This window comes from Choristoneura fumiferana, chromosome 6 (genome assembly GCF_025370935.1).
Source record: "Choristoneura fumiferana chromosome 6, NRCan_CFum_1, whole genome shotgun sequence".
In the NCBI taxonomy this organism is placed as follows: Eukaryota; Metazoa; Arthropoda; class Insecta; order Lepidoptera; family Tortricidae; genus Choristoneura; species Choristoneura fumiferana.
In genome coordinates this window covers 1,998,483-2,020,314 of record NC_133477.1, presented here as the reverse complement: position 1 = coordinate 2,020,314, position 21,832 = coordinate 1,998,483, and the positions used below count along the sequence as shown (strand labels likewise).

General features: G+C 39.5%; 3 protein-coding genes across 3 annotated transcripts in view; all 3 read right to left on the bottom strand.

Annotated features, from left to right (window-relative positions):
- LOC141428818 (uncharacterized) overlaps nt 1–10,454 on the bottom strand; it is a 54,497-nt gene extending 44,043 nt beyond the window's left edge. Inside the window, exon 1 of the mRNA XM_074088836.1 lies at nt 10,379–10,454. The gene's annotated coding sequence lies outside the window, so the exon portion shown is untranslated. The remainder of the gene's footprint in view (nt 1–10,378) is intronic.
- LOC141428820 (macrophage mannose receptor 1-like) lies at nt 10,272–15,023 on the bottom strand. The gene is made up of 6 exons (XM_074088837.1): nt 14,660–15,023; nt 14,229–14,342; nt 13,504–13,656; nt 12,481–12,678; nt 10,943–11,197; nt 10,272–10,567 (listed from the first exon to the last, which is right to left on the bottom strand). Exons 1-6 carry the CDS (start codon nt 14,703–14,705, stop codon nt 10,383–10,385), a joined length of 951 nt encoding a protein of 316 aa, XP_073944938.1. The 5' UTR covers nt 14,706–15,023; the 3' UTR covers nt 10,272–10,382.
- A 223-nt stretch (nt 15,024–15,246) lies between these two features.
- LOC141428563 (macrophage mannose receptor 1-like) lies at nt 15,247–21,402 on the bottom strand (the record flags this gene model as incomplete). Its single annotated transcript, XM_074088567.1, has 5 exons — nt 15,247–16,248; nt 17,383–17,637; nt 18,512–18,709; nt 19,687–19,839; nt 21,276–21,402. Coding segments are annotated over 5 exons (921 nt in total), but the record flags the coding sequence as incomplete, so codon positions are not given.
- Between the last annotated feature and the right edge of the window lie 430 nt (nt 21,403–21,832).

The window sequence follows — 21,832 nt, the reverse complement described above, 5'->3', positions numbered from 1 at the left end:
AGTGTGATGAAAAATATTATAATTAGTATTGGTACGTACGGTCAGCATCAAAGTAGCTGGTTACTTTTTTACTCTGTCACATTAACACATTTGTCAATCATGTATGGCGCTGAAGTAAGTGGCTGTAAAACGATAAAGTCCAAAAGTAACCAGCTACTTTGATGCTGACTGTACATGCTTTGCTTAGCTTGGAACTAGGTCAATTAGTGTAAATTATTCCATGATATTTATTTATTTTATAATAACTAAAGAAAATAACGAAAAGGTCAAATAAGTGCACAATGAGTCAAAAAACCGCCCCGCGTCATAAATAAAACAAAAATAAAAATAAAGCAAACCGCGTCTTACCAGGTGCAAAAAGGTGCCAACTACACTTGCCGCTTTGAACCGCGATGGAAAACCTCAGTGAACCTCAGTTAGAAAGGAAGTTTGTATTACATGCAAAGCTGTCAAGTTAACGAGTTGGGAATAGTCTAAACTGGACTTAAGACTTCTGACTGAGGTTTAAGGTGATAGGTAATTAAATTCACCTTAAAGTTGAAGTGGCAATGGGCAGGCCTAGCACGGAGAACAGATAGCCGTTGGGGCCGAAAAGTTCTCGAGTGGAGACCGCGGATCAGCAAGCGTAGCGTAGGACGTCCACCAACGAGATGGACGGATGACCTGGTTAAAGTTGCAGGTTCATGGTGGATGAAGGCCGCTGCCAATTGAAGTAACTGGAGGTTTATGGGGGAGATCTATGTCCAACAGTGGACTTCAAAAAATAATGATGATAATGATGAAATTCACTTTAAACTTTTATTCTTCACATAACTAGAACCTATGCAACTTAGAATGTTACATTAGTTTTAAAAGCTTTTTATTAACTTGCAATGTACTCGTATAATGTTCGGGTCAAATCTTAAATAAATAAATAAATATCACGGTACACTTGACACCAGTGCAGGTGGTAGGACCTTGTGCAAGGTCCGCCCGGATTGCTACCACCATCTTGCTCGCTAATCCTGCCGTGAAGCAGCAGTGTCGGCACGAATATGAACTCTATATCTCTATGGTCAGCCTGGATTCGCAATTATGTCAATTCTTATGTCCGACAAAGTCTCATGGATGATAATAAAGAGATATAGTGATGTACAATTATGCTCAAGCATATTACTTTAACTTTAAGATATCTGTGTAACGCTACTAGCACCACAAATGCACCCGAGAGCCACATGGTGGTAGGATCCTCTCATTAGACGGGTACACCTGTTGCCATGAGCAAAACACAGACCGGGCCCGAGGGCCCCATGGTTCCTCCGCCTTCCCCAAAGAACCCCCTTACCTCCATATAAATGCAATGTTCTTTTCATCTATATCTCAATATTACTACGAGTATTTCTACTCGTTACTAAGTTGTTACACTTTACAAACACTCACCAAGTTAGGGGGGGAACTTAACCATCTGCTTCGCACAAACCAATACATACCAAGTTAGGGGATACTTAACCATCTGCCTCGTACAAACCAACACTTGATTCTAATAATTATAAACCATTTTCCTTCCATTACAATCGTTCGTGTCTCACATTCAATCCTCACCCGTCCAATTCTATTTTTAGACTCCCCCGTCACACCTTAGTGTTACCAGTAATTAAAGTTGCGTTCAGAAATCGTTCCTTAGAACTCACCAATAATTCTTAATCGCGATTATTCGCGACACTCCCGTCGGCGGCTATACTTACAGTAAGGTGTAAAGCTGCCGGATCCACTTAGCAATTTTCTCACCCGCTCTTAAAACCATAATTCGCCTCATTCTCCCATCCTCACAATTTACCCACGGCGCCATCCTTGAAACCGAACCATCTCCACTGAGTCACTCTCTAACAGCTTCTGTGATCATCCATTTCGTCCCGATGTAGCTTGGTCCGCAAACCTTTCTCCAAACACGACCTGGCCCTCCCCGGGACCCAGACCATCTGCACACCGAATCTCATGCAACGGTTCAGCGGCTTAGGCGCGACGAAGCTACAAACAAACAAATTTACAAACACACGCATTTATATAATAGTAGTGGGATTTCAACCTCCTCCATCAACTCGATTATAAAAAAAACAAAATCTCGACTCAAACATGTCCATGTCAAGACACTGGATTACAGATCCATGATTTCCTATACTTGAAAGTTCAGTGGCACCTATTACTGACCATATTTTACTAAGTCTGACTTCATTCAGACCCTCCACCACCGCTGAAAATTAAAAGACCGTGAATCTCAATTCTCAGTACATGTATCCAGCCCAGTTTCAACAAAGCAGGATTGTGCCCAGTGTTAATGCAACACTGCTCTGCTCTAGTGTTGTCTTACTCTTTCACTTCTCATGCAACAAATGACTACAAAATCTGTCTCTTTCCCCTCAGAACCCTTTCTGTTACCATCTGATATCTTCTCACAGCGTAAGGCGGTATAGGGTGCGGTCATGGGATTGTGTATAGTAATAGCAAGTTATTGTTTTCTCTCACTGCTTACTTCTGACCTTCTTCAAGGTACATAAACACTTCTTACCTAAACTTATAATAACCAAACCATAAAAATTTCATTTTTAATACAAGGTTCCTCTGCTGACTGTACCCCTTGCTGATCACACTCGCACTGCCACCCAAACTACACCTGCATACCGAATCTCAAGTCGATGCCACCAACCGTTGAAGAGCTCCGTCCTGTGGAGATGCTCCTGGCCAGACCACCAGGATGCCACTACCAGATTACTGCACTGTCACGCGATTCACATAAGTATGCCAAACTTCAAGTCAATCAGACTACTGGAAGTTGGTTGAATCCAACAAGCAAGATTTGACTACAGACAGACAGACACAGACAGACAGACAGACAGACAGACAAGAGGACAGGTGCAACTAAATAATAAAAGCTTGTAACATTGGGCAACGGGCATCAAACATACACTGCTACTACAACACCGGCCCCTTCGGACTTTTCACTGTACCAGTATAATTATGGCAGGCCGTTCCCAGGCTCCAACCAGCCTCTAGAGCCAGACGGACTCCTTAAAGACGTACCAACACCAGCCAATCCTTGTGTGTTACTGGTTACCATCACAAGTACACTTGCTCAAGACCGGCCCCGAAACAACTCCGTACAACTGCCTTCACTTGTCCTCTCAGACAAAGGAATTGTAATGTCCATTATGGCCCTGTCAGCCCCAATTATCAGCTCTGTGCAGTTCATAACAAAGCCCCCTTGGAACATCAGCAACATTATCAATATACTGGAGGCCATCTTCTTTCAACTTCAACATCTATATACAACTCAGGTTTCAACCTCTCAACTAGTGATAAACACCTCCGAAGCTTAGAGAACAGTTTCCTCTTCTGGCTAAGCTCAAGCCATATACAAAGAGCCCGTTCCCTTTTATTATCCTCCTTGTGACACTAACTGTAATTTAATAAACAAACATTGTTTAACATCATGTAAATAACTAGTATGCACAAATTTTATACTTCTATTGTTACTCAATATACTCCTTGACCATTGGTTATTTACTTACTGATTGTTATTCTTATTTACTTATAATTTACTATAAAAATACTTTTATCTAGTTTTTGTACTCTGCTTAGACACACTTAGATCTAACTACTGTAGTTAGAACTAGCGTAATTCCAACTCAACACACTCGGCATCAGTTAAGAGGAGTACTTTTCGAGGCGCCGATTATAATAAACAGTATTAATTAGCAAAGTTCAACCATCACTCGTACCTGAGATATTTTCTCAGATTTACTATAACTTTGAAACACTCCAGCCCCCTGAACCACAAAAGCCACAAGCGCCACAATTCGACAAATTGTAACATTTTACTATGGGAAACTTGACAATTTTGTCGAATTGCAGCACTGCAACCTTGTGGCACAGGGGGCAGGTCTTTAAATCCACCATCCAAGTATTCACAATACATCCAGTATTTCCAAATCTTATATGTCCTTCGTACGCCTTTTCTCTAAATATTTCGATTCGACAAAACTTTGTAACAAGAAATGATTTTCATATCACAACTTACGTTAGTAAAAACCAAAACAAACAACAAGTGTTTGTTTTCAATGCACACTTCTTTACCAACAAACCGTAACAACCAATCGTAAAACGACATTAAGAATGTAATAACCAATAAGAGCACAGTAAAACATTCATAGACGTTTTTCCGTCAATCTTCACTTCTTTCTAACAACAAGAACATACTGACAGAAACAAATGGTTGCCAGCTCATAAAATATATAACTTTCTGCTTATGCTAGATTCACACCACGGAATAATTAAAGTATATTTTTATTAAGAAACAAAAGGGTATATTTATAGAAATAAAATCAATACCTTTTCTATCACCAAATCCAAAACCTGATGCATACTTCGGTACCAAGTGCCTTTCCTGTCAATGTTAAGAACCAAACATTTCTCTAAAGTGGCTTTGTCAAAGTTAATTGTAGTACAACTTGTCACAAGTAATTCTTAGTCAAAGTCACTCTGTTCCGTCTTCTAGCAATGTCATGACTTCCAAATGACCAAGAAAAAAAATCTTTGTGCTTTCTTCTATATAAATATAATAACTAAACGAATCTCAACAAGCAAACATTCACTAGTATAAATTGGCCACTATATTTTGCAATCATTTAATTTTCAATCCAATCTAGATGCATACCGAGAATGCGACCTCGGCAGCGGCAACATGAGGTTCGCACACCATCACGTGTTCTAAACCAAAGCATATTATTACATATCTATTCAATCAGATTACTCATACTATTGACTGCTGCCTGGGGCTCACCCCAGCAGCGGCTCCGTAGGGTATTCTAACCAGTACGTGCCTGTCTATTCTCCTCGTTACCTATCAGTATAGAACGTCAAAGGACCGCCAAGCAGAGGAATCTCCCATCTCTGGATAGCAACGCGTGAAGCTCGCAAGCTACCACACGCCTGTCATTACTTCGACCTGTTCTCACAACTACCTATCAGCATAACTAGAACGTCAAAGGACCGCCAAGCAGAGGAATCTCCCATCTCTGAATAGCAACGCGTGAAGCTCGCAAGCTACCACACGCCTGTCACATCTTCAACATGTTCTAGCTACCTACCTATCAGCATAGTAGAACGTCAAAGGACCGCTAAACAGAGGAATCTGCAACCCTGAATAGCAACGCGTGAAGCTCGCAAGCTACCACACGCCTGTCATTACTTCGACCTGTTCTCACAACTACCTATCAGTATAACTAGAACGTCAAAGGACCGCTAAACAGAGGAATCTACAACCCTGAATAGCAACGCGTGAAGCTCGCAAGCTACCACACGCCTGTCACATCTTTAACATGTTCTCCTACCTGTCAGCATAACTAGAACGTCAAAGGACCGCTAAACAGAGGAATCTACAACCCTGAATAGCAACGCGTGAAGCTCGCAAGCTAACACACGCCTGTCACATCTTTAACATGTTCTCCTACCTATCAGCATAACTAGAACGTCAAAGGACCGCTAAACAGAGGAATCTACAACCCTGAATAGCAACGCGTGAAGCTCGCAAGCTAACACACGCCTGTCACATCTTTAACATGTTCTCCTACCTATCAGCATAACTAGAACGTCAAAGGACCGCTAAACAGAGGAATCTACAACCCTGAATAGCAACGCGTGAAGCTCGCAAGCTAACACACGCCTGTCACATCTTTAGCATGTTCTATCACCTATTTACCTGCCTTTCGACGTCCCTAGCTTACGCTAATTCCTAAAGAAGAACAGTGCTATTCCAACCTCCAAACCCACTTTTTTTTTTTGAAAGTTACTAACGCAATGTAACCTAATCAGAATGTCACAGTTGTCATCTCAGCACCTTCACCATTTTGTCGGCACGAATATGAACTCTATATCTCTATGGTCAGCCTGGATTCGCAATTATGTCAATTCTTATGTCCGACAAAGTCTCATGGATGATAATAAAGAGATATAGTGATGTACAATTATGCTCAAGCATATTACTTTAACTTTAAGATATCTGTGTAACGCTACTAGCACCACAAATGCACCCGAGAGCCACATGGTGGTAGGATCCTCTCATTAGACGGGTACACCTGTTGCCATGAGCAAAACACAGACCGGGGCCCGAGGGCCCCATGGTTCCTCCGCCTTCCCCAAAGAACCCCCTTACCTCCATATAAATGCAATGTTCTTTTCATCTATATCTCAATATTACTACGAGTATTTCTACTCGTTACTAAGTTGTTACACTTTACAAACACTCACCAAGTTAGGGGGGAACTTAACCATCTGCTTCGCACAAACCAATACATACCAAGTTAGGGGATACTTAACCATCTGCCTCGTACAAACCAACACTTGATTCTAATAATTATAAACCATTTTCCTTCCATTACAACCGTTCGTGTCTCACATTCAATCCTCACCCGTCCAATTCTATTTTTAGACTACCGCGTCACACCTTAGTGTTACCAGTTATTAAAGTTGCGTTCAGAAATCGTTTAAGGAACTCACCAATAATTCTTAATCGCGATTATTCGCGACAAGCAGTGCTTGCACTGTTGTGTTTCGGCGTGGAGAGTAAGACAGCCGGTGAAATTACTGGCACTTGAGGTATCCCATCTTAGGCCTCTAGGTTGGCAACGCGTCTGCGATACCCCTGGTGTTTCAGATGTTTATGGGCGGTGTTGATCTCTTACAATCAGGAGACCCACTTGCTCGTTTGCCATCCAGTCGAATAAATAAAAAAAAAAAAAAAACCAATTGACCTAGTCCCAAACTAAGCAAAGCTTGTACTATGGATACTAGGCAACGGATAAACATAATTATATAGATTAATACATACTTAAAAACATATTAAACATCCAAGACCCGAGATCAAACATTCGTGTTATTCACACAAATATCTGCCCCGGCCGGGAATCGAACCCGGGACCTCAAGCTTCGTAGTCAGGTTCTCCAACCACTTATCCGGTCATCTTGCAAGTTCAATTTGACCCGCTTTTAGTAGTCGGATTGTCTTGAAATTTGGCATACTTATGTAAATTTTTTTTTTTTTTTTTTATTCGACGGTATGGCGTGTCAATACAATAATCTGGTAGTGACATAATGGTAGTCTAGCCAGGATCGTCTCTGCTGGACTGCTCATGTAGTTTGGGTGTCAATGGAAGTACAGTTAACAAAAAGTACAACGTTTTAATCTTTCGTGATTTACACTCATTGTCAAAATACCACCAACGGGACTTGTGTTTTTATGTACAATAATAGTTATTTATGTGGCTGGTGCATATTGAGAGGCATTAAAGTACGAGTGTGGTTTTATGAAACGAGCCGAAGGCGTTTCATAATAAGATTACACGAGTGTTTTAATGCCTAATTATGTATAGCCGCATACATAACTTTATCTACATGCATATCATAAGTTTTCTATAATATGTTCAGATATGGCCTGTATTTTAAGTAGTGTTACTGATAACTAGTTTGAAGTACCTACCAAAGCTAAAACACAGATAATAAAAAACTAAAGTTTTATTTATAATAATAATTATTATCTACATGCATGTCCTAAGTTTTCTACAACATGTACAGATATGCATTGTTAAAAAAAGTATTACCGATACTTTAATGTAAACATTAAGATGCACTGTACTTTAATGTGAACATTAAGATGCATCCGCAGATACCAGGTTTCATAAAAAAGCCATTTGATAGTCGTTTCTGAACATATAACTGGGAAGTTATGATATGCATGTAGATAAAGAGTTTTACAATACAGTATATAATACAATACTTATCACGCTAACACACAATGAGTAATATTTACCTCGATGTTTCGGCAACATTGCAATGGCCGTGGTGACGAATAGACTCAACTACTAATACCACTATCACCACTACCACGGCCACTGCAATGTTGCCGAAACGTCGAGGTAAATATTACTCGTGTGTGTAAGCCTGAAAAGTCCCGTTGGTGGTATTTTGACTAACAAAAAGTAAGTGTTAAAATTGTTTTTTTTAGCAAAAACTTATTTATTACCTAGGTTATCGTTCATCCACTAATCCATTCACCATCCGATTTTTACCAACAACTTATTTTACCTGCAAGTATGTTTGCTCTCTTCTCTTCTGCTTTGCTGAAAAAAGCCGTGGTGGCCTAGTGGTTTGACCTATCGCCTCTCAATCAGAGGGTTGTGGGTTCAAACCCCGGCTCGCACCTCTGAGTTTTTCCAAATTCATGTGCGGAATTACATTTGAAATTTACCACGAGCTTTGCGGTGAAGGAAAACATCGTGAGGAAACCTGCACAAACCTGCGAAGCAATTCAATGGTGCGTGTGAAGTTCCCAATCCGCACTGGGCCCGCGTGGGAACTATAGCCCAAGCCCTCTTGTTCTGAGAGGAGGCCTGTGCCCAGCAGTGGGACGTATATAGGCTGGGATGATGATGATGATGTTTGCTCTCAAAGTTACCCTAAAAGGTAAACTTAACCTCCTACTTACCTAACTTGCCTGTGCAATAAACACTTAAGGCTTACAATCGGGGAAAAGGTTCTTAATGGAACGGAAATTTAATTAAGACCCTAACTTTCTTAAATAAAACCGAGAAAGTGTTGCCAACAGTTTGCGGGGAATGCTTTTTGAAATTGTTTTCTTTAATAAGTAAACCTTTTTACTTGGCCGTTAATCTTGCTTATATTCCTTTGCGGTGGTTTCAATTGCTGGAGATGACAGGTTTTAAATTTAGTAGAAAAAATACTGCTATCTTTGAGGTATTTACTTAAATGTGAATGAATGTCTGAATGAATGAATACGTTCAACACATTTCGGTCACGACAATGATTTGTTTCCTCTGTACGTTATGAGGCCGGTGCTCCCTAATAATTAAGTTAAATACCTAGGTCACTTTGGTGATGAACCTACGCGCACACTTTTGGGACATAGGGACACTATCCTTAAATGCGAATGAGATATGTCACCGCGTAAAAGTAAAAGGAAATGGTACAATCACCAGCACCAATATCTGACACAGTATCTCTACAGCACCGTTTCTTAACCTCGGGTCGCGGGCGGTATTGGGATGGGTCCCGGGAATCCTCTAATTAAAGCATTTGGTAAAAAAAATTGTTCTTTTTAGTATTTTACTGTGACGTTAGTTTTAGCGTTATTTTAGGGTCGCGGGCTACAATAGTACATTGTGTCATAAGGGCGGTAAGTGAGGAATTACGAACGAGATTCTATTAGAAGCCCGAAGTCGAACGCTGAGGGCTTTAATGAGTCGATATTCGTAATTCCAGTACCGCCCGTGCGACATACAATGTTTTGATCGCAATTGTTTTTCATCACATTTGCGAGTAAAATTGTATATTGTGAAAGAATAAATATTATTTTTACAAAAATTGGCGATACCTTAGGCTGCACTCTCGGGCAGCGCTAACAAGCTCCGCCGCAGCGTGCGCCTGCAGTGCTCGGCGTTGATGAACGCGCGCAGCCGTATTACTAGGTACGCGCAAAGACTCATTTACCGACCTTGGGTTTCATGGTAAGAACAAAAGGTCGAGGGTTTTACTCGTATTTGGGGGGTTGCAACCGAGGTAGCCTGCATGTTACCGCAGCGTTTCCAGCAGAGATGTGCGAGGATGTGTTGCGAGGAATATGTTTTTCATCAACCAATAGAAACGCTTCATTTTCTCATACTCGCATAGCACATCTCTGGTGGTAACAGCTCAGCGAAGAGAGGTTTTTGTAGATACAAACCAATAAAAGGATGTGTGCGAGGATTTGTTGTGAGGGATGTGTTTTTCATCAAACAATAGAGACGCTTCATTTACCCATCCTCGCATAGCACATCTCTGTTGGAAACAGCTGTCACACCGTTCCACATCCTCGCACCGCTTAGCTTCTTTGCACATCTTTGATGGAAACGCTGCTTAAGACACTGTTTACGAGCAAGTGTGATGAAAATACATGTACACTGGGTCACCAGCCAAAAACGTTAAGAACCGCTGCTCTATAGGGTCGGTAGGACGTGTCAGATATTTTTACACGCTCCGCTGTGGCAGATATTAATCAGCTGACTGTACTGAGATTTAATGTAGATTAATCTCCAGCCTTTCATAAAACCGTTGCAGTGGAAAATAAAGTTTTCATTCGATTAGACACATGAGCGCGTGAACGGCACTTTATTGACGTCTTCGGCGCTAAACAGTTGCAAATAATATTCCAAGGGAAAGCTATTTTTAACTATATTGCGATATAATAAAATAGATCAAAATAAAATTATATCGTATATCTGTCTTCTATACATTACAATACCTTCAAACGAGCAATTCTTGTACCTTGAATAAAGATTGAAATTAAGATTACCTAACTAATAGTCTTCATAACCCAGCAGGCTGGACGGAAGCTTCTCGCAGATGAAGGGTAATATGTTGTAACAAAAGTTGTCATCAAGAAGACCCCCCTTTAATAGTGCCCCGCAGTCCTGGCGCCCCCCCGAATAATCGGGCTGCCCTTTACTCCACTCGTCGAAACCGGCTTCCTTTAGCGTTTGACCTGAAAATTTTGATCAAAAGTTAAAAAGAAAGAAAATAAAATGTATTAAACTTTCGTGATATTCACTCATTACTTACTCTTAATTACCACACCAAGGACTTATCACGCTAACAACAAGTAATAATTACCTCGTCGTTTCGACGTCGACGTGTGAATGAACGATTATGAATGTGAAGATTTACTCTATAAATCATTCACTGTAGAAACACAATTTTTGTACTTTATTCGATGCAAAAAAAATCTAAAGTTGTCTCACACGTGCGTTCTGACCAACCTATCTTTGAGCTGCCGCGCTTCACCCCTATTCTTCTCCCCCCTTTCCCCATATTCACATTGATTAGCGCTAAAATTCGGTGCCCCCTTAATAATTCTCACCATGAATAGTCATCCACAAGAAATGGTTCTCGAAATTCCTGAATCCTAAGAAAGCGATGTTTCTTTGATATTTCCCAGCTACCATGCTAGAGTAGGATTTGTTGTACAATTCCTGGATGAGCTGAAGTTCGAGCTTGCTGTTGATGATCGCGAGATGGCCTCCTTCATGCGCACACGCAACGAACGCACGAGTCCAATTTAGCGGATCTGTGTGGAGCTTGTAGCAACTGCCGATACTACTCTCAAATGTGTAACCTGTAAAATACAAACAAAGACTGGACTAGAGGAGGTGAGTTATGAACTGGTATTTTTAAAATAAACGACTAATCGAAGAAATCTCAATGTATCTCTAATGTAAAAAAGTTTTGATAAAGAATGAAACTGGAAAAAAAATTAATAAATTGTTTAATGGACCGTATAAAGTAGTGGAAGATCAAGGACCGAATGTAATTATATTGAATAAAGGAAAAAATTAAACAATCCATAAAAATCGTGTAAAATTGTTTGAAGAAGGATTGAAGGAGGAAGGAAGGAAGGTCAAAAACACTTCCAAGTATTTTTAAGTTAATTATTAATCATGTCTATTTTACATTTATAAAGTACAATAATAAATACAAATTGTATTTTTTTTTCATTAGCCCCGGTGGTGTAGTGGGCATATAAATGTACGTAGGATAGTTAAGGAGTCAGTCGTAATAAAGTGCTTGAAACTTAAAGACGTGTTCATCCTTCTACGAACCTAACCCCGCACCTCTCCACACTATCACTATTATTATTCGGTCTCTAGGAATTGTACCAATAAAAAAATACATCGGTCCGTGATGTCCCTTAAATTAACTAATGCATTAGCCCAGACACTGATCTTGCCAACGACTCATTTTTTTCTGGAAGATTGCTTCTTGGGCACATGAAAAGAATATCCGAGACGCAACCCATCTATAATGTACACACGCATTCTGAACGCTTGTGTACCTATTCAAATATCCATTTGTTGCCCTCAATATTTGCACTGCAGTACAATCATTTAAGAGAAAGGGAAACAATCATTTTTTTAAAGTATGAAACGTCCAAATTATAATAAAATACAGTCGAACAAATTGAATCATGAGCCAGGGTGGAACCTTTGTGCTACTAATGTTGTTCAATACATGAACATAAAATAAATATTAAAATAAAAAAATGTAAACATAAAGAAAAATATTTATCAATGGCAACATTAAATCTAATCTTATCTATGTCTAAAATCTGTTGTTTATGTTTTTCTCTCTTCTATATCTAGACTTCTAACAATCAATGGCCTTCTAATTTGCTGGCCCTAAAAAACACATTTTAAGTATTAATTACAGTGTTTGTAATAAAAAACTTCAATAAAGTTAATTATAATTATTCTCGCGTGTTCTTATACAAATGTCATGTTGACATCCATCCCATACTTTTGTCAAGGAAATCATTGTGAAATTGATTATTGAAAGATTCCACTCTCGGTCATGATTCAATTTGTTCAACTGTGCTATTCAAATAAATTCCATTCCATTTACCATTATCAACAGTTCCACAAACATTCAGCACGGGCATGTTTATTTGTTTCTTTCTGTAGCAGACGTAGGGGTAGACGTCGGAGCAGTTGACATCCGCGAGGGTGCCGTTGGGCAGCATGAGCAGACAGTCCTCGCTGTTATCTGCATTGTCCGGCTCACCAGGAGCCCACGTCACGGGCATGCGAGACAAAGGGATACCTGACACAGATAATTACGGTCAAAGACGTGCTCGAATAAAGATTTGCATTTTAAGATCATTCTTTTCCTTTGATATTATTTGTTACGAGCAGAACATTAACTTCATTGAGCTCCTGATATTTCGAAGCAGTAAAGTTGTATGAATGATGAACTCGTTAATAATACGACACGAACGACGCTGAGACGGTACGAGTCTACCCGCAACCATGTTTCATGCAACTGCGTAGAAAAATCAGGCGTTCAAAACATCTAATTTTAAGATTGGTTTTAGGAGTCTTTTTGTATTTTTTATTTCAACTCCAAATTTTGTTACTTTTACAGTCATCCCGTAAAATCCATATAGAAAACACAAACTGAAACATAGATGCACAGAAAAACCAGAAAAAGAGACCAGCGCTGGGACTCGAACCCAGGCCCTCAGCATTCCGTGCTGCGTGATATACCCCTACACTACCACTCGACAGGAGTACAGGCACAAATTTCTCCAATGCACCACATATCTCAGCTTGTTTGTTTCTTATTTAGTCACTTAAGCAGCGACACTAGCGACATCTATGTTTTAGCCCTCATCGAGAAACTTTCAACACCATCGGAACTAACTGCTCACCCGGACAAGACATGTCGCTATTAAGCAATCAAATTAAGATTGGTTTTGGAGTATTTTTGTATTTTTAATTTCAACTCCAAATTTTGTTACTTTTACTGGGTTCTTTTTCTGGTTTTTCTGTGCATCTATGTTTCAGTTTGTATTTTCGATACATTTAATTTTGACAACAGAACTGCGCATCATAAAAACTCTTTTCATTGTTTGACTGATACTCATACCTTCGACGGAAAAATAGGCCCCTTTTCCAAATGTGGCATGGACGCCAGTGAATATGCCGCAGGATTGCAGGCTCTGTTCTGACTGCTGGCCGGTAATAGTGCTCTTCAGAGCTGCTCGCAAGCTTTCATTTTCAGGTGAAGCTAAAACTGCACCTGGAAACAGTAAGATGGTTTTATTTCTAGCAAGACGTTGGTTAAGCTATTTTTTAGGATGGCATGCAGTGAGTTAATTGCAAAATAGACAGCTGCTAGCTAGCAGTTAGCAGCTGTAGCAAGACACCAACAGTAAAGTAGATGCCAGCATCAGCTTCAACCCTGGAATTGGTCCATTATACTACCTCTACTTGGAGAGGCGAGGCATGCATTTTGGAGTGCCCGAAAGCTGAGTTTTCTTTCTGGATCCTTCTGGACGGAAACAGCGCTTAGGCTGGTGCATTCTGGCATAGTAAAAGAGGACTCTTTTTAATATGATTCTGAGCATCATTAATAACTTCCTGCAAAACGTATAAAAACATTGTCTGGCTGAGACTAGTCTAATATCTAACCTGAAATAGGAGGTGATGTTTCCGTTTGGTCCTGTCGACATGTTGATACTGTTTTATTTAAATTTAATTTACTGGTATTTATAGAACTTACATTTTTATTTTTTTATTTCGGTCACTGAAGTAACAACATGCCGCGAAGTGGTTTTGGTTCCTTGAAGATGGAACAGATTAGATGTTTACCTTCGTAATAGCAGTTGAGGTAAGCATCTTTCCAGGTGGCTGGGATCCGGTGCAGCTTTAGCCAGCCCTCTGCCTCCTGATGATAGGCGTAGTCAAATCGGAACAGGGTTCCCTCTGCAAATACACGCCAAGAAATTATTTGAAAGTCGAGTTATCCAATATTTCAACATCAAACTGCTAAAAATATCAAAACACGGTATATTTTAAGTTTGAAATAAGTATAAAATAATATCAAAGTAAATTCAAATATTTCGTGTGTAGCTCAGGTTTTACTACCCATGTCACTCATTTAACCTGCCTTCATAAAACCAAATCTTAAAATAAAAAATAAAAACACGTTCTTTTCACGAAACTTTTCATTCACTATTTAGCTATACAAAACTTTTGTATTCACCAGAATCAGTTAAAATTATAAAACGTAAAATACTTGCCCGCTAAACCGAATATCAATGGGCACACACTTAAAAATAATAACATATTAATAAATTATATTTTGAGCCGTAAGCGATTTGAAAACACGACCACTTTCTTCACAAATTAAAATATAAAAGCAAAAAATTATCGGTTTCGTATCACGCGGTCGGTACTTTACCGGAAAAAAATATATCGTGTCACAGTTTTGTGGTTTCCGGTATTGTTTTTATCTTAGCTAATGAAAGCATCATTGTGACAAATAAGCCAAGTTCGAATGTCACACAAAAATACTGGTTTCTGAAACATGCCAAGGATTCGATTTGTAGCATTCGCAGATGGCGGATATAGACAGTATCTAATTTTGCTATTTCTGTTTCTTTGGCTAAGTCTAAAAGTTCCAAATTCAAAATATGCTAATAAAATGTTTTAACTTATTATTTAGATCATTTCAAAATATTTAACACTGGCAATTATTCTGTCACTACTACTATTAAATACCATAAAATATTAACAAAAGAAATAAATGAACCTAACTTAAAATAAAAAGACATTGGAGGTGTCGGAAGTGTTCAGTTGTTTAATTAACATACACACATTACACATACACATACATTTATTGATTCATTTATTTATTTATTTTATCTACAACATAGTAAATACTCAATTATGCGTTCATAAACCATAGGTAATGACCAGCATTGCGACATTGGATTCTATTATGAACACGGCTGTTTCATACATCATTACAGCACGGGGGGGAGGGGGAGCGCGCCGCGACCACGTGCAGCAGCAGGGCGCAGCAGGGCGCAGCTCGTGGGGCAGACATACCTACCTAGTTCTCGTTAATGCAGGTCCTTCTCAATGGTTCTTGAACACATGATAGAGGATTTAATATATGGATATAGATAAAATATTGTATGCAACTGTACGTAATTAGGCCTTAAAACACTCATGTGCTACGCCTCGTTTCATAAACCCACACTCGTATTTTAAGGACCCCTATTACGATACAGTTGCATAAAATACTATTTTACAGTCAAGGGCAAGGATATCGACACGGCCAAAGTTACAAAAATATGTATACACGACTTTATGCACTTAACATTAAGGCCGTGTATATGTCGGCGGCCGATCGTAAAATCCGCCAGATCACGAAATTCCTAGGCATATCGTGAAACGCCGCCATTTCATGATATGCCTAAACGTTGGCCAGGCATATCACGATGTGCCTGAGAAATATTACGGCAGATCGATTAGAGCAACGCATTCGTCGATATTCCTAGCTCTATACCGGGCACATCGTAAAATAGTTTCTTTTTTGGCCACTGGTGGCGCTGCGTATGCAATGGCGGCCGTGACCAGCTGACTGTAACTTTGGCCGTGTCGATATCTTTGCCCTTGACTGTACATTGTTGCATTTACGAAAAGTCTTCAGCTGCCAGCAAACTAGATGGCTCCTTTTCGCAGACGAAGGGTAATATGTTATTAGACCCGGTGTCATCCAGAAGGCCATCTTTTAATAGGGTTCCGTAATCCTGGCGCCCATTATAGTGGTCGGGCTGCCCTTTACTCCACTCCTCGAAACCGGCTTCCTTTAGCGTTTGACCTGAAAATTTCGGTCAAAAGTTCATTCTGCGAATCTTAATTCTGCGACCGCAAACAGTGGTGCGTCAGACAACACGGCCTCAGTTTAGTTAGTGCTAGAAATGGTAACTTTGAATTCGCACCATGAACAGTACTACAACGACTGGTCGTCAAAACCAGAGACCATGCTGTCTAAAGCCATTTCATTCTGTCGAATGGTAAAAGATAAAGCTAGATAGAGCTGCAAATGCGACCGCAAACATGGGCGCGTTAGATAATGAAGCTTCAGTTTAGTTAGCGCTAGAAATATATTTTTTAGATTTGCACCATGAACAGTTATCTACAAGGACTGGTTCTTAAAACCAGAGACCATGTTGTCTAATATGCCCGTAGCTTGAGACGTACTCTGGTGATTCATTATTTTGAGAGCGTGCCTTAAGACCTTTTGTTGTCAAATTTAATCTAAGAATACTAATATTAAGTGTTGATGTTAATAGAATTATTATTATTTTTCTTTGTGTCCAAGTGAACTCTGTGCGGACATTCTGCTATTATCGGCGAGGGGAGCGCCAAAGTTCGCATACTCTTCGCTAGTCATACCGTAATTTTTGTCTGAATCATCGTTTGTCATAATTTTTTTCCCACTGAAACCTTACAGTTTTCTGAAATTATTAAATGGTCATTCTATAGATAATACTATAGCTTAGTTTAGGTTTGTATTATAACAGTTCTGAATAATTATTGGATTCAGTGAAAAACGAGTTATGACAAACGATCTTTCTGGCAAACATTACATTCGGACTGCCAATAAGACGTACGAGTATGCGAGCCGATACGGACACAAATAAATAAATAAATGTCTGATAAAGGAAAAGCTAGATAGAAGCTGTGAATGCGACCTTAAACACCGGCGCATTAGATAATACGTCCTCAGTTTAGTTAGAGCTATAGGTAGACATGTAAACTTTTTAATGCTCACCATGAACAGTATCCACAAAGACTGGTCCTCTACACAAGAGACCATATTATCTAACGCCTTTTCGTTTTTTTATACGGTAAAGGAGCTGTGAATCCGAGTTCAAACTCGCCGCGGCGCGTTGGATAATACAGCCTTAGTTTAGTTAGGGCTAGAAATATAAACTTTGTTAATTCTCACCATGGATAGTCATCCACAAGGACAGGTGCTCAAAGCTTTTGTATCCTAAGTGGATGGCGCCTCTGTTATAATTCCCACTTATTATACTAGAGTAGGATTTGCTGTACAACTCCTTGATGAGCTGATGCTCAAGCTTGCTGTTGATGATCGCGAGATAGCCTCCTTCATGCGCGCACGCAACAAAAGCGCGAGTCCAGATTAGGGGGGTTGTGTGGAACTTGTAGCAACTGTTAGTTCTGCTATCAAACCTATAACCTGTAAGGAAGTTAATTAATTTATTGTAAACAGGCTTTAGTACTTTGTGGAGAACATCAGCAGATTACATATTACGAATAGATATTAAGAGACCTGGGTATTCAACGACATTTATACCACATTATAATGCGAGAAAAAAAAACCCCACCGCTTTGCGTCTATGGGAGGTAGGCACCCTTAAAAAATACTACATTTTATTTTCTTTGTCAGCACAATTGCTACATGAGTATGTAGTATATATCCGGGCAAAATTACAGCTATGTAGCAGTAATAGTCTCTAAGCTAAGCAGTGGACGGACGAACGGACAGTCAGACATGGTGAAACTATAAGGATTCAGATTTTGCCATTTTGGTTACGGAACCACGACACTTATAAATTTTATGTAACAAATAATGATGATACCATCTCTTTATTCGGACAAAACAAACAGAGACGGCATCACAATGTCACATAAAAATTAGCATAAATTTAATTTATTTAGAATGAATTTACTCTCTGTGTATCTGTTTTCTGTATCGCTTACTATTTCTGGTGTACAATAAAGAGGCATTGTATTGTATATTATTGTATTGTAATAAGTCGTAAAACTGGCCCTTTAACAGCTTCTGATAAAGTAAATTCTGATTGGTTTTTTGAATCTTTTTGTGTTTTTTATTTCAATTCCAAATTTTTACTTTTACGGTCATCCCGTAAAACCTAAATTGAAAATACAAATTGAAATAAAGATGCACAGAAAAAACAGAAAAATAAGACCATCACTGGGAATCCACCAGTGACCATCAGTGGTGTAGCGGTATAGCGGTACGATTACCGAGGACCTGGGTTCGATCCCAGTTTGTATTTTCAAAGTAAATTCTACTTCTAAAGAATTACCATTATCAACAGTTCCGCAAGCATTCAGTGCGGGCATGTTTTTTTGTTTCTTCCTGTAGCAGACGTAGGGGTAGACGTCGGAGCAGTTGACATCCGCGAGGGTGCCGTTGGGCAGCATGAGCAGACAGTCCTCGCTGTTATTTGCGTTGTCAGGCTCACCAGGCGCCCACGCCACGGGTATGCGAGACAAAGGGGTGCCTGATAGTACAGTCAAAAACATGCTTAGCTGAAGATCTAATACTCCACGACCATTGCAACTACATCGGAATATAGGAAGCTCATAAAAGTCAGTTCATCATCATCCCAGCCATATGAATTGCTTCGCAGGTTTTGCAGATTTACTCTCGATGTTTTTCTTCACCGCAAAGCACGTGGTAAATTTCAAATGTAATTCCGAACATGAATTTCGAAAAACTCGAGTTGCGAGCCGGGGCTTGAACCCACGACCCTCTGCTTGAGAGGCGATAGGTCAAACCACTAGGCCACCACGGCTTTACAAAAAAAAGGCAGTTACGGTCAACCAATATATCTGAGGCATTAACTGTTTAATAGTACATTCAGCAGCTACGAGCGCAGCAGCAGTACCTACACACATAAAATTCATAACGCCTTTAGGCGTTAATACGCCAAAATAAGCCCTTGGGTTTTATTAAGGGGGTTGCAATCAAGTACCAGTACAAGAACAGTATCGTAACACATTACGATACTGTTTACGAACTAGTGGGATGAAATAGTTATTTGTGTCACAAGGGAGCAAAACGGTGTATTTACGGCGAGGGCGTACATTGAATCCAGAATGTAGCGAAGGATTCTACAATAGAATTCTGAGCGTAGCGAGATATTCTAAAGTAGAATCCTGAGCGTAATGAGGGATTCAAGTGTTAACGCCCAAGATGAAAATAATTTTGCTCCCGAGTGGCTCATACAACTTTTCACACCGAGCATTAAGAAACTTGAAAAATATATATCTAAATATCATTAAAGAACAACCAAACAATAGCTTGGCTTTACAATTATCAACTTCAAAAATTGACATTTGCAATAAAACACTTAGCCTTGTACAGAAGTAAGCCTTGAACAGAAAAGTTACACTTTGCTCCCTCTCGTCAGGGAGGAAAAGTTACTTTTCTGAAGGAGAGGTGTGAAAAACATATTATTTATTGTTTGACTTATACCTTCGACAGAAAAATAAGCCCCTTTTCCAAATGTGGCATGGATGCCAGTGAATATGCCGCAGGATTGAAGGCTCTGTCCTGACTGCTGCCCGGTAACGGTGCTCTTCAGAGCCGCCCGCAAGTTCTCAGTTTCAGGTGAAGCTAAAACTGCACCTGTAAACAATATAATGGTTTTATGTCTTGCTTCGAACTAGTTATTAGTCTCACCAAAACTCGTTGGTTAAAGTATTTTTTTACGATAGATACAGTAAGGCAATCGGCTAGTCAACTCCAGAATAGGCAGCTGCTTACTAACAGCTGGCAGCTGCAGCAACATACCAGCAGCAGTAGCTGCTACTTCCAATGAGGGCTATCGTTTTTTGTCTTTCTAGATGGCGCCACTGTTGCGTGAGGTTTTTAAGTGTGGCTTTCAAAGTCTGTTATTACGGGCGTGAAAACAAAGTTTAGATTAAAATCATATTTAATACACCTTAAAACCGTGCCATAAAAATATCGAGGAACCACAGTGTTGCGTAGTCCCGTTATGTTCGAAAAAGGGAGGACAAAAGTTTCCGAAAGACAAAACTGTCTCAAAACACAGACATTCATTGCCCCGTAACGCATAATTGCCATAATTAATATCAGGTAGTGCAAAATATTCACAAAAATATTCTAATTATAAATAAACCCGCGTAGCGCGTAGCTCACCCAAAAACTATGAGATTTGAGACCTCACGCTACACTAGCGCCTCTAGCGGCGAATTCATACGCGATAGCCCTCATTGGCCCAGTGCACGCCCCTTTCGGTAGGACGGACATATTAGTTACATTTTGGGATGCCCAAAAGTTGCGTTTTCTTACTGGATCCATCTGGGTGGAAACAGTACTTAGGTTAGTGCTTTTTTGGGTACCGTAAATATCGTCCTGGATAATTGGTCACCGAAAATATCTTGCGACGATTTCGACATTGGCGAAATGGACGATTACTATATTGTAAAGTGTAATAAATTCGCAATATCCATTATTGCACAAAAAAGTTCACAGACGCGTGTCTCAAGCGGATGGCACTCGCGCTCGCACTGGTCCCAACCGGTCCGAGATATCGTGTCCGTGAGCAGTGTCTATGTGTGCGTTGCTCCAGCGCACTTTGTATGTAGGTTGATTTCTCAACCTATAATGTTTTGTGACATTAGATTGATTGTGACATTAGCAGAAAAAACACGTTTGTTGTTTAATTCAATATTTATTTTACTTTAATTTAATTATTTCTTTTTAAAGTGAAAATATAAAATATAAATATAATTTCAAGCGTCTACCTTTAGCCGTTATTAATATCGAGCAAAAAACGGCAAAAAAATCACATTTAAAATATTTATTTTATTTTGTTTTTATTATTTGATGTTACAGCGGGCACAGTTATACATAATTTTAAATTTTAAACTGTCTAGCTATAACGGTTCATGAGATACAGCTTGGTGACAGACGGACGGACGGACGGACAGCGGAGTCTTAGTAATAGGGCCCCATTTTAACCTTTTGGGTACGGAACCCTAAAAAAGGAATGTTACCGTTTGGTCTCGTCGACATGTAGGTAACGTTTATGTAATTACCTTCGTAATAGCAGTTGAGGTAGGCATTTTGCCAGGTGGCTGGAATCCGATGCAACTTGAACCACCCCTCTGCCTCCTGGTGGTAGGTATAGTCGAATCGGAACAGGGTTCCCTCTACAACAACAAGCAAGAAAAATTAGGGCACGAATTATCACAAGCACAAATCATTTACACATTGCTCTTTTTTACTTTGTTCAAATTAAAGACATGTATAAATATTTGTTAAATTTTGGATATTAATAATATATTTTGGGAATAATGGGCCAATATAGTTTGGGAAACGATCGGCAGTCCTAGTCAAAGGTATTACCAGTTGAAAAAAAACGAGTGCCGCTCGAAGGATATAACAACAATTGATATAATTTTCATTTGATATAATGCAATTATCTTAAAAACCAAACTTATTTATATTGTTATTAATTCGATTTGATGTACTTTGGGTTAGGTTAGGTTTATTTAATAAAAAAGTTCAGCGAAGCTTCTATCCTTGGAAATTATATCAAATGTTGTTAAGTATATCCAGTGAAATTGTGTCAAATGTTGTTACTGATCGAAAA

Coding starts and splice junctions, on each gene's coding strand:
- LOC141428820 (XM_074088837.1), bottom strand. CDS start 14,705: ATGTTATTATTTTTAAGTGTGTGCCCATTGATATTCGGTTTAGCGG. Junction 12,679..13,503: donor GGCCTATTTTTCCGTCGAAG/GTATGAGTATCA, acceptor TATCTGTGTCAG/GTATCCCTTTGTCTCGCATG. Junction 10,568..10,942: donor CTTGTGGATGACTATTCATG/GTGAGAATTATT, acceptor CAAAATTTTCAG/GTCAAACGCTAAAGGAAGCC.